This window comes from Heloderma suspectum, chromosome 5 (genome assembly GCF_057233095.1).
Source record: "Heloderma suspectum isolate Gila_16-S chromosome 5, 16-S_ref, whole genome shotgun sequence".
Lineage (NCBI taxonomy): Eukaryota > Metazoa > Chordata > Lepidosauria > Squamata > Helodermatidae > Heloderma > Heloderma suspectum.
In genome coordinates, this window is record NC_139462.1 from 154999827 (window position 1) to 155012238 (window position 12412).

Consider the following 12412-nt stretch of genomic DNA (forward strand, 5'->3'; position numbering starts at 1 on the left):
CCACCTCCTAACAACGGGACAATTACAGTCCACATGGAAGGCGTTGAAGCAGTCCTTCATCGGGGAGGGGATGGCTGCTGCTGAGAAGGGCACCGCTGTTGACCCCCCCCCCCCACTACTGGCACATCCAGAGTGCAAGTCAAGGCAAGCCAGCCCCTATTTTCACAGAGGCATATGCCTGGTAAGTTATATTTATCCCATCCCATCATCAAGCTTAACTGAATAGGAAAACAATGATGTGTACGGAAAATGAAGCTATCCCTTTGTGGTCTCATGTGGAAACAAACAAATCCTGACATCTAGCCTGCAATCCTATGCTTGTTGAACTTGGGACAGAAGAAGGTCCCATCATCTTCAGGCCACTTTGGCTGGTTGAAGGGGGGATGCTGGGAACTGCATTGCTTTTTCCTGTACAAGCACATGCATAGGATTATGTGGGCCTGGCTACAACTCATATTGCACACTGACACACTGTCCATTTCCGAGGAAATGCTGCTGCTGCCGCCAGTCTCCGCGCAGTGCAGAAGACTGGCACCAGCAGCAATAGGGCCAGCCTCTCGGTGTGTGCATCCTTCTGATTGCTGAATTTTTGCACCCCACCCACCCCACCTTTCTACCAAGACATTGGCACTCAAGTCAACTCATGAGCAAGTGTTGATCTGGGAGCTTGGAGATCTGGGTATAGTCCACTCAGCCATGGAAGCTTGCTGGGTGACTTCGGTCCAGTCAGAAAGCCCCAACCTACCTCAGTGTTGTTGTGAGCATTAAATGGAGAGGAAGAGGATAATGTGAGCCACCTTAGGTTCCTTGCACTAGGAAAAAAGGTGGCATTTATGCAATGCATCAATAGAATAAATAAATACCATGGCATTGCAAATGCAGAAATGGGGTGACTAAAAGTGCAATCCTGTGCATGTTTACAGAAGTCCAACAGTCCCCATCACACAGCCAAAACTGTCAGTACTGTATAATCTGCCTCCCTAATTATCACCTCATCATTAGACTTTGTGGTGGGAGGACAGAATCAGTGGTTCTTATGGTAGTAGGGATGGTGATAAACGGATCAATGAATGGCTGTGGTTTTGTTCACTCACCACATATATAACTGCATTCATTCTGTTACTGTGACAGCTGCACATCGTGCCTTGCTGGCGGAGGAGGCACTGAGGGCCGCAGAGAGGGAGGGAAGAGGAAGAAGAGGAGGAGACCCAACTGCAGCCAGAGCCAGCAGCAAGAGGAGCAGCATCTGTGGAGGAAGGCCACCCTTCTTCCACATATGAAGCCTCTCCTCTTGCGCTCCTGATGCGTCTGATGAGAGATGTCCAGAGGTTCAGCACAACCTGTAAGTAGTACTACAGAATGGCACCTGAGCTAACAACTCTGCCTGCAAGATGCATATTACCAATGTGCTTTATTCTTCTCTTTCTACACACAGGTAATGACCTTCAAAGAAGGGTGGAGGCCCTACAGTAGGAACGGCATCCTCCTCCAAACTGAAGCCTGCAGCCAGCCAGCACTGCCCAGCATCACAATTGTTTTAGTGTTTTGTTTTGTTCTGTTTGTTTATAAAGTTCTTTCTGAGAAAAGTTAACAATTCCTTGGTTCAAGTCCACAGATATATTTTTTTTAATCTAGATCATTTTACACAATGATCTCTGTGTTTGCTTACTGTTAACCGCAACAAGGATGCTTTCCAAGCCAAACAAGCCCAGCTGTTGTAAGCTTCCCTCATAGGGAGATGGTCAGTCCGCATCCCTGATGTTATGAAGTATGCTTTATTTTACATGGAGGTGCATATCACATACATGTAAACTAAACACATACCGGAGGGATCTTTTCACACAGAACTCTCGGTGCTTAGGAAAACCCAAAAGCTGAGGGAGTCAAGAGAGAGACCACAACAAGGTCTTTGAAAGTAATTCCTTGATTTATGAAAGAAGAATTTAAAATGAATTAAAAGCACACATCAAGAGAATTAGAACTATACATACATTTGGGGAATCAGAATCATACTAACATTCAGAGGGATAAAGACATATACAGTCAATAGCGAAGTACACTAGGATGCATAGAAAATTGGGCATGTGTGTAGTAGGGATGTACGCTGTTGCATAGTCCGCCACACACAGTCGGGTAGCGCAACTGGACTCCGCATGTGAGTTATTTTAATGCTCCACCACATATCACCAGTGCTTTGGGCTCTGCCCAGGCCAGACAGGGACTGCTTGTTTGGACAAAACACGAACAGGATGTCTACGTACGGTGTGGAACATGTACGCTGCTGGTACAACCACCACTGTGAGTTGTTGCCTCTTCTACATGCACATTTGGAAATGGTGTTTTCTCTACCAATTGAAAATGTGCATGTGCTTGGGGTCACACTCACAATTACGTGATTCTGCCTCATTGTCCCTCAGAACTTTGGCTCACATTAGCAGCAGTTATCATCATCCCAGGGGTCCTCCTTGTCACTTGATGACTGCTCTACTCTGCTGACAGTTTCAGCTGGCGGAGGGAGGTACTGCTCGGGAATCCATGCCCTGTTGGAACGTATGAAGGCAAGGGTGGAGACACATTCTGGTGTGAGTCTACTTTGGTGGGTAGTGACAATGTTGCCAGTGGTGGAGAAAAACCTTTCAGAGGACACGCTCGAGGGAGGGCAAGATAGATGCCAAATGGCGACTTTGGTCAGGTTTGGCCAAATGCCACGTTTTTTCTCCCAGTATAGGAGAGGATCACTCTCTGGGCTGCAGTGCATTTCCCAGAAATTGTCTCTGGCATAAGCTTCCAGTTCCTGGATAGCCACTGCTTTGGCGCCCTGCGTGCTCCCGCTTACACCGAGCTCCACTGCCATTGAGCAGTACAGGTAGAACTTTCCACGAGATGCCCCTGTATCTGTATGTTGTGTTGGTGGTGCAGCTGCTGTGGCGTCATCATCGCCCCTCCTGCTGGTGACGTTGCTGCTGCTGCAGATATTATCTTCAGGGGAGGTAGTAGTCCTACTAGCCTCACTCTTCCCCAGCTCCATCTCATCCAGAACATCTCTCTGGCAGCACTCCATGACTTTCTCTGTCAAATACCTTTTTAGACTTTGGAAGTCAAGGTTTTGGTTTGGCAGCACCACCCTCATTGTGCTATCCCGGAACCGTGGTTCAAGGAATGAGGCAGCAACGTATTTCATGTCCCCCCTCATCAAAGTGATGTGTTTGTTGGTGCCCAGCTCCTGCAGAAGGAATTCAGCAAGCCTAACTGCAGGACTGGGGACTTGACTGCCTACAGCACTGGTGCGCTCACAAAGCTCAGCATGGCGTTTTCTCAGCACCCCCTCTATAATCTTCAGCACAGGTAGAACTTGGCCCAGTGTGGCATAGTCTGCACTCAGTACTGTTGTGCATTCATCAAATATGTTTAAAATGTCCACCAGGTCTTGCATCCAGAGCCACTGATGTGGTGTGACAAAAAATTTGGAGTGGTATCGTTTCTCAATAATGTAGTCATTTATAGCTGCTCTCTGCTGACAGAGTCTCTGTAGCATATGCAATGTGCTGTTCCAGCGTGTGCGCACATCCAAAATGAATTTGTGTTGTGGAAGGCCACGGCTACGTTGGATGGCGCCAATTGCCTCCATTGCTGAGCAGGACTGCCTGAAGTGGGTGCAAATGGATCGGGCCACCTTAAGTAGCTTGCCTATTTTAGGAGATGCGTCGCTCAATCCGGAATGCACCACAAGGTTCAAACAGTGCACAACGCACTGAACGTGGTTTAGCCGTGCAGTGCGGGCTGCTTTCAGGTAGTTGGAGCCATTGTCTGTTGCTACACAGCCCACTGTTAGATTTAAGGGGGCCAACCAGGACTGAACAACACCACTGATGCTACTGGTAATGTTTTCTGCTGTGTGTGTCCCTGAGAACATTGTGAGGGCCAATGTCGCTGTTCTCCGAGTCAGTCTGCTGCTTGCATCGACGGATACCCACTGCGCGGTGACACACAGATAAGACTTTGTTTGATTACTTGTCCATGTTTTACTCGTTAAATGTACACTTCCTCCAACTGCACATTTCAAATCCTGTTGGAGTACCCTTTTGATTTCAGAAGCCAGGGCTGGAATGGCAACGCCACTAATGTAGTGACGAGAGGGGAGATCCCACTGAGGGCACACCTCTTTCATGAAGCGCTGGAAGTCCTCGTCTTCCACCAAGGAGAAGGGCAGCATATGTTTAACAATGAGCACTGTCAGGTCGCGATTCAACTTTCGTACCTGGACGCTGTCAGGTGGGAATTTCTTTATCAGCGTAAGGAATTTCTCCATTGACACCTGCCTCTTAGCCAAGTTGCCTTCTGTGCCCTTCTCACCTGGACCACTTCGCGTTAGGTCTTTGGAAGACGAGGCAAAGAAGGTGGTAATGTTCTTTTTGGATGGCTGTGACAGGGACGTGCTGTTACTATCTTTGGGCACAAGAAGCGTATGATGCACCTCCATGTGTTGCCTCATGTCAGACTTGTCTGCTCGTCCACAGCCCTCTTCTTTTCCTAGCCGCACACGGCTTCTACAAATATTGCAAATCACGACATGGCAGTCATTTTCTGCAAATGTGAAGAAGCGCCACACATAGGAACTCACCCTGCCACCACTTCTTCTTTGGGGAATGGGGGTATCAGTTTCAGATGAGGTGGCATCGGGAGCTGCACGTTTCCGCTCATCTGTGGATGGTGTTGTTAGCATTGTTGATGGCGATGACCAGCATTTAGCAGGGGATGTTTGCTCCAGAGGTTTGGGATTGCTCCCAAAGAACCCAGCAGGCTGGACCACAGAGTCAGACTCAATCTCAGCAGGGACATTGATATAGAAGGGCTCCTCGTCATCTTCGCTGTCCAGATCACTGATGAAACTAAGTCCCCCGGCCTTTTTTTCCAAATCACGTGAGCCGCTGCCCACAAGATGATTATCAGCAGGCAGCTGTGGACCTGGTTCATCTGTCCCACTTCCACTCTCTGATGCAGGGAGGACGGTTGTGGGCGTCTCTGTAAAGATTCAAAACAGAAGCAGAATTTCATGAGAACTGCACCTTTTACACATGAGTAATAGCAAAGAGAATAAATCTGTGTACTTGTGTAAATCTATGAAACATAGGTTGTAATTGCGATCAATCAACATTACACAAGGTGCATATGTAAGCTACTATTGCACTAGCTAGTACTGGGAAAACAGCACACGACACAAGGTGCAAAAAAATGTACAGACAAACTCCACGAGTTATCTAAACGTGTCTTCACTGCTAAAAGTCTGAAAAGCATGGGGGAGGAGATATCTGGCTCCCTTGCAAGGTCCACTCCTTTGCATCAGTTCTATTATATCACTGTGTGAGACTCAGCACCTACAGGGCTGGCCCAAAGCATTTTGTTTCCTGAGGCAAAGGATAAAATGGCACCCCTCCATCCTACATAGAGCGATAGCTGAATCTTACTTGAACAGTGACAATGGGAGAGCTTCTTCCACCACACCAGAGGACAGCAAGCTGGCTGAGGAGGTACAAGGCAGTCTAAGGAGAGCCCACAGTTCTGTGCCCCAACCCTCACTGCTGCCTAATGATAGGGCTGGTCCTGAGCACATACTTGGCAAATCCCACTGCCTTTTTCCAGAGTGCATTTGTGGTCCCCCAGGAGCAATGCCTGATTAGTACGGCCCTGTTTTAAAAACCATCCTCAGAAATGTAATTGATTAATCAATTCACATTGCAGCTCTAGTTAAAAGAGATCAAGGCCAAACAAGACAGCAAAGTATGATGAATGGCTTTGGAAACAAAACAAGAACAAAACACTGAAGTGTTTTCCCACCGAAAAGGTGTATCGTTTGAGAAATTACTGCAGTTCTTCTAAAGAGTTGGGGTTTTGTTTAGTATTGGAGTACCATATCACATTTTAATGATATGAAATATGGTCACAGCAGTGAGTATGAATGAATGTAAAACAGTCGTGTGTGTTTTGTGATGTGGAAGAAGAGGATCCCGCGGGGCAGTCTTCCCCACCCTCCAAAGGTTTTGGACTTCAACTCCCATCAGCCCTAGCCAGCATGACCAATGGTAAAAAATGCTAGGAGTTGTAGCCCAAAACATCTGGAAGGCTGCAGGGTGCAGAAGGCTAATGTAGGGACTATTCAAATATTCAAAGGTATTTATTTGTATCCAGATATTTAAAAGCACCTATGATGACAGTCTTACCAGATTCATCCTTTGGAATGACGTAGACAACTTGACTTTCATTCTGCCGCTGTACAGTCTCCTTGGGAACATTTTCATCCACTTTGGAGACACTGCCCTTCCGCTCACCATCCATGAACTTTCTTCCTCTTCCTCTGGAGTTGTGGCTGGCTGTGCCTGTGCCACTTTCTGTGGCAGTATTTGGTGGTCTGTGCTGCTTACGGTTGCAGGGTGGACTACTGCTGGGGCTGCTGTCACTGCTGGTCACACCTGGGGCTTCCTCCTCTTCCATCTCATTCTCAACACACCGTGGAAATACAACCTCAGCGGTGTATTTTCTCGCCGGGCGTCCACGCCTCTTTTGAGTGCTGCATTGCCCATGGGTTCCTCTTTTCTCCATGTTCATGTCTCTGGGCAGGAGGAGACAGAAATGGATGTGGCAAAGCTGAAATCATGTGAACAGCCTACAATCGCAGATGTAGTGCAGTATAAAAGTAGTTTCCCCCCGGCCCCCCATCCATCCATCCAATGCTAACTAAATACGGGCATATTGCACAGCAGATTAGGCAGAAAAGCCCAAGATGGAGGATGTAGTCCATCCATGCAGCCTGAAAAACACGAACCTACAGTACACACAAGACGCTGGGGGATGGAGTCCTTCTCAGCAGGCCCAAACAAAGGCTGCTGGCCTGGCTGCACAGGCCCTCCCCAAAATCACTAAGAAATACTAAGTACATAGGGGCACATGGAAAGCACATTAATTTATCCTAGACAGCCTGAAAAGCCCAGGAGGATGGAGGATGGAGTCCTTCTCTGCAGGCCCAAACACAGGCTGCTGGCCTGGCCTGGCCGCCCAGGCCCTCCCCAAAATCATTAAGAAATACTAAGTACATATGGGCACATGGAAAGCACATTAATTAATCCTGGAAAGCCTGAAAAGCCCAGGAGGATGGAGGATGGAGTCCTTCTCAGCAGGCCCAAACACAGGCTGCTGGCCTGGCCTGGCCACCCAGGCCCTCCCCAAAATCACTAGGAAATACTAAGTGCATAGGGGCACATGACTCTTGGAGTTGTAAAGCACATTAATTTATCCTGGAAAGCCTGAAAAGCCCAAGAGGATGGAGGATGGAGTCCTTCTCAGCAGGCCCAAACACAGGCTGCTGGCTTGGCCGCCCAGGCCCTCCCCAAAATCACTAAGAAATACTAAGTGCATAGGGGCACATGACTCTTTGAGTTGTAAAGCACATTAATTTATCCTGGAAAGCCAGAAAAGCCCAGGAGGATGGAGTCCTCCTCAGCAGGCCCAAACACAGACTGCTGGCCTGGCCTGGCTGCCCAGGCCCTCCACAAAATCACTAAGGTATACGACCTACATAGGGGCACATAGAAAGCACATTAATTAATCCTGGAAAGCCTGAAAAGCCCTGGAGGATGGAGTCCTCCTCAGCAAGCCTAAACACAGGCTGCTGACCTGGCCTGGCTGCCCAGGCCCTCCCCAAATTCACTAAGAAATACTAAGTACATAGGGGCACATGGAAAGCACATTAATCCTGGAAAGCCTGAAAAGCCCAGGAGGATGGAGGATGGAGTCCTTCTCAGCAGGCCCAGCAGGCCCAAACACAGGCTGCTGGCCTGGCCTGGCTGCCCAGGCCCTCCCCAAATTCCACTAAGAAATACTAAGTACATAGGGGCAATGGAAAGCACATTGATTAATCCTGGAAAGCCTGGAAAGCCTGCTAAGCCCAGGAGGATGGAGTCCTCCTCAGCAGGCCGAAAAACAGGCTGCTGGCCTGGCTGCCCAGGCTCTCCCCAAATTCACTAAGAAATACTAAGTACATAGGGGCACATGACTCTTGGGAGTTGTAAAGCACATAAATTAATTCTGGAAAGCCTGAAAAGCCCAGGAGGATGGAGTCCTTCTCTGCAGGCCCAAACACAGGCTGCTGGCCTGGCCTGGCCGCCCAGGCCTGGCCGCCCAGGCCCTCCGCAAAGTAACTATGAAATACTAAGTACATAGGGGCACATGACTCTTGGAGTTGTAAAACACATTAATTAATCCTTCAAAGCCTGAAAAGCCCAGGAGGATGGAGTCCTCCTCAGCAGGCCCAAACACAGGCTGCTGGCCTGGCCTGGCCGCCCAGGCCCTCCCCAAAATTACTAAGGTATAGTACGTAAATAGGGGCACATGTAAAGCACATTAATTAATCCTTGAAAGCCTGAAAAGCCCTGGAGGATGGAGTCCTCCTCAGCAAGCCTAAACACAGGCTGCTGACCTGGCCTGGCTGCCCAGGCCCTCCCCAAATTCACTAAGAAATACTAAGTACATAGGGGCACATGGAAAGCACATTAATCCTGGAAAGCCTGAAAAGCCCAGGAGGATGGAGGATGGAGTCCTTCTCAGCAGGCCCAGCAGGCCCAAACACAGGCTGCTGGCCTGGCCTGGCTGCCCAGGCCCTCCCCAAATTCCACTAAGAAATACTAAGTACATAGGGGCACATGGAAAGCACATTAATTAGTCCTGGGAAGCCTGAAAAGCCCAGGACAATGGAGTCCTCCTCAGCAAGCCTAAACACAGGCTGCTGGCCTGGCTGCCCAGGCCCTCCCCAAAATTACTAAGGTATACGACCTACAGAGGGGCACATGGAAAGCACATTAATTAGTCCTGGAAAGCCTGAAAAGCCCAGGACGATGGAGTCCTCCTCAGCAGGCCCAAACACAGTCTGCTGGCCTGGCCTGGCTGCCCAGGCCCTCCTCAAAATCACTAAGGAATACTAAGTACATAGGGGAACATGTAAAGCACATTAATTAGTCCTGGAAAGCCTGAAAAGCCCAGGAGGATGGAGTCCTCCTCAGCAGGCCCAAACACAGGCTGCTGGCCTGGCCTGGCCGCCCAGGCCCTCCCCAAAATCACTAAGAAATATTAAGTGCATAGGGGCACATGGAAAGCACATTAATTAGTCCTGGGAAGCCTGAAAAGCCCAGGAGGATGGAGTCCTCCTCAGCAGGCCAAAACACAGGCTGCTGGCCTGGCCGCCAGGCCCTCCCCAAAATTACTAAGGTATACGACCTACATAGGGGCACATTGAAAGCACATTAATTTATTCTGGAAAGCCTGAAAAGCCCAGGAGGATGGAGGATGGAGTCCTTCTCTGCAGGCCCAAACACAGGCTGCTGGCCTGGCCTGGCCGCCCCGGCCTGGCCGCCCCGGCCCTCCCCAAATTCACTAAGAAATACTAAGTACATAGGGGCACATGACTCTTGGAGTTGTAAAGCACATAAATTAATTCTGGAAAGCCTGAAAAGCCCAGGAGGATGGAGTCCTTCTCAGCAGGCCCAAACACAGGCTGCTGGCCTGGCCTAGCTGCCCAGGCCCTCCTCAAAATCACTAAGGAATACTAAGTACATAGGGGCACATGGAAAGCACATTAATTAGTCCTGGAAAGCCTGAAAAGCCCAGGAGGATGGAGTCCTCCTCAGCAGGCCCAAACACAGGCTGCTGGCCTGGCCTAGCTGCCCAGGCCCTCCCCAAAATCACTAAGAAATACTAAGTGCATAGGGGCACATGGAAAGCACATTGATTAATCCTGAAAAGCCTGGAAAGCCCAGAAGGCTGGAGGATGGTGTCCTTCTCAGCAGGTCCAGCAGGCCCAAACACAGGCTGCTGGCCTGGCCTAGCTGCCCAGGCCCTCCTCAAAATCACTAAGGAATACTAAGTACATAGGGGCACATGTAAAGCACATTAATTAATCCTGGAAAGCCTGAAAAGCCCTGGAGGATGGAGTCCTCCTCAGCAAGCCTAAACACAGGCTGCTGACCTGGCCTGGCTGCCCAGGCCCTCCCCAAATTCACTAAGAAATACTAAGTACATAGGGGCACATGGAAAGCACATTAATCCTGGAAAGCCTGAAAAGCCCAGGAGGTTGGAGGATGTTGTCCTTCTCAGCAGGCCCAGCAGGCCGAAACACAGGCTGCTGGCCTGGCCTGGCTGCCCAGGCCCTCCCCAAATTCCACTAAGAAATACTAAGTACATAGGGGCACATGGAAAGCACATTAACCCTGGAAAGCCTGAAAAGCCCAGGAGGATGGAGGATGGAGTCCTTCTCAGCAGGCCCAAACACAGGCTGCTGGCCTGGCCTAGCTGCCCAGGCCCTCCTCAAAATCACTACGGAATACTGAGTACATAGGGGCACATGTAAAGCACATTAATTAATCCTGGAAAGCCTGAAAAGCCCAGGACGATGGAGTCCTCCTCAGCAGGCCCAAACACAGGCTGCTGGCCTGGCCACCCAGGCCCTCCCCAAAATCACTAAGAAATACTAAGTGCATAGGGGCACATGACTCTTGGAGTTGTAACGCACATTAATTTATCCTGGAAAGCCTGAGAAGCCCAAGAGGATGGAGGATGGAGTCCTCCTCAGCAAGCCCAAACACAGGCTGCTGGCCTGGCCTGGCTGCCCAGGCCCTCCCCAAAATCACTAAGGAATACTAAATACATAGGGGCACATGGAAAGCACATTGATTAATCCTGGAAAGCCCAGGAGGATGGAGTCCTTCTCAGCAGGCCCAAACACAGGCTGCTGGAGGATGCCTTCCCAGTTCCCCCCGACCCACCCAAAAATCATTAAATATAGGGGTACATTCAGGTTCAGTAAATATATCAAAGAACATACCTTCCCTGTAATAAAGGTTGAACTGCAGTGCCGTAGAATGGGGACACACACAAACACACTCTGTCTGCAGCAGCGCCTCTCGTCTCAGCGTCTGGACTGGAGCAAGTGAGGCTGGACGCTCACGCACCGCCGTCTTATGTGTGAAGGCGGGAAAATTGTTGTACTCCGTCCCCGCCCCCGCCCTTTTCAGGCGGGGGGGGGGTTGCCTGGAGGGATCTCAGTCACCTGACCTCACCTCGCCTCCCCTTCACAGACAATAAAACAAAAGATGAGGCTAGGTGCGCTTCGTGACTCCTCCCTCCCAGCGCTTTCACAGGAAATGGCGTATTTATTAAATAGTTTTGTAAAATCCCTTTCCCATTCCATTTCCATTTCTTTCGTTCCGATTTGCGGAGTTTCTTATGTAAATGCTTTCGTAAAACCTCCCTTCGGTGGAGGAAAAAAAGAAAGAGTACGCATGCGCTCCGGTTCTGGTAGACCGGGGCCCCCTTCCGGGGAGGTTTCCGTGTGCTGGATTTGTCAGAATTCGATCATTTAACTTTCAGGCGGATTTCTCTGACATCCCTACTTTGGTTACCAATTCCCTCACTGCCTCCATACTTCTGTGCCAGAGGTCAATACAACTGCTGTGGGGCATGTGGTCTGGCAAGCTGGCTCCTTTCTCATTTTAAACAGCCTGCCCTTCCAAAAGTGCTTTGTATCTATGCTGGTAGGCTGGTGTACTTTCTGCAGGGCCTCCCGCACTCCCTTAGCTGTTTTTTCATTTCTGATGTAGAGCAACAGGTCATTTTTGACTGATAGAGCAATGGTTGCCCTTGCTTTTCTGTCCCTGTTGTCCCAGTCCTGGGGGTTTTCTGTGGTGCACACTGACCCCAAAACCTCCCACAAGTCCTCTTTCATTAGCACCATTTCCATCTTGAACTTCCATATCTGGTAGTCTCTAGTGCCTAGCTTTTCGGTGGCTGCATATATATTGCCTTCAACCATTATTCCACACTCTGAAGTTTTTCTCCCTTTGTCTGTCCGATAGGCAGCACTCACAAGTTTGTGAGTGATTCTTTGCAAAAGAAAGACTTTTCTTCCGTTATCAGCGGCTGGGCCCCTTAACCTGAAGTCTGAATCAGCTCCCGGTGAGTAACCACGGGTGTATGCAAAACACACTCAAGTAGTGGGTCAGGAATAAAGTTTTACTAGAGGTAGAACAAACTTACATCTCAAGGTAAGTTGGCTGAGATCAGCCTCATGGTCAGCATCACTTACAGGAGGAGGAAGAAAGAGGAGAAGGAGGGGACAGGAAAAGGATAGAGCAAGCATCTCAACAGTCCCCTCCGTCTCACTCAGGTACATGTTAACCCTTCAAGTTCAGGTGAAGTGATGGCCCTAGTCCTGCCAACAATCCCAAGGGCATTTGCTTTAGAAGCTGGGGAGGAATCTGGGTAGTGGGACATCATGTATCAATCCAATCAAAGTTCTACATTCTGTTCATGTTTTCTTCACATGCTATTTTGTTGCAATCAATAGGACTTACAAGTGCTCAGCATTGGC

At 49.4% G+C, this 12412-nt stretch overlaps 1 protein-coding gene across 1 annotated transcript; it reads right to left on the reverse strand.

Moving 5' to 3' along the window:
* Window positions 1-1910: 1910 nt before the first annotated feature.
* On the reverse strand, window positions 1911-11170 carry LOC146344674 (zinc finger BED domain-containing protein 4-like). Its single transcript, XM_084857886.1, has 3 exons — window positions 10868-11170; window positions 6219-6607; window positions 1911-5022 (listed from the first exon to the last, which is right to left on the reverse strand). The coding sequence occupies exons 2-3, from the start codon at window positions 6601-6603 to the stop codon at window positions 2432-2434; spliced, it is 2976 nt and encodes a 991-aa protein (XP_084714012.1). The 5' UTR covers window positions 6604-6607; window positions 10868-11170; the 3' UTR covers window positions 1911-2431.
* Between the last annotated feature and the right edge of the window lie 1242 nt (window positions 11171-12412).

Coding starts and splice junctions, on each gene's coding strand:
- LOC146344674 (XM_084857886.1), bottom strand. CDS start 6,603: ATGAACATGGAGAAAAGAGGAACCCATGGGCAATGCAGCACTCAAAAG. Junction 5,023..6,218: donor CATTCCAAAGGATGAATCTG/GTAAGACTGTCA, acceptor GAATCTTTACAG/AGACGCCCACAACCGTCCTC.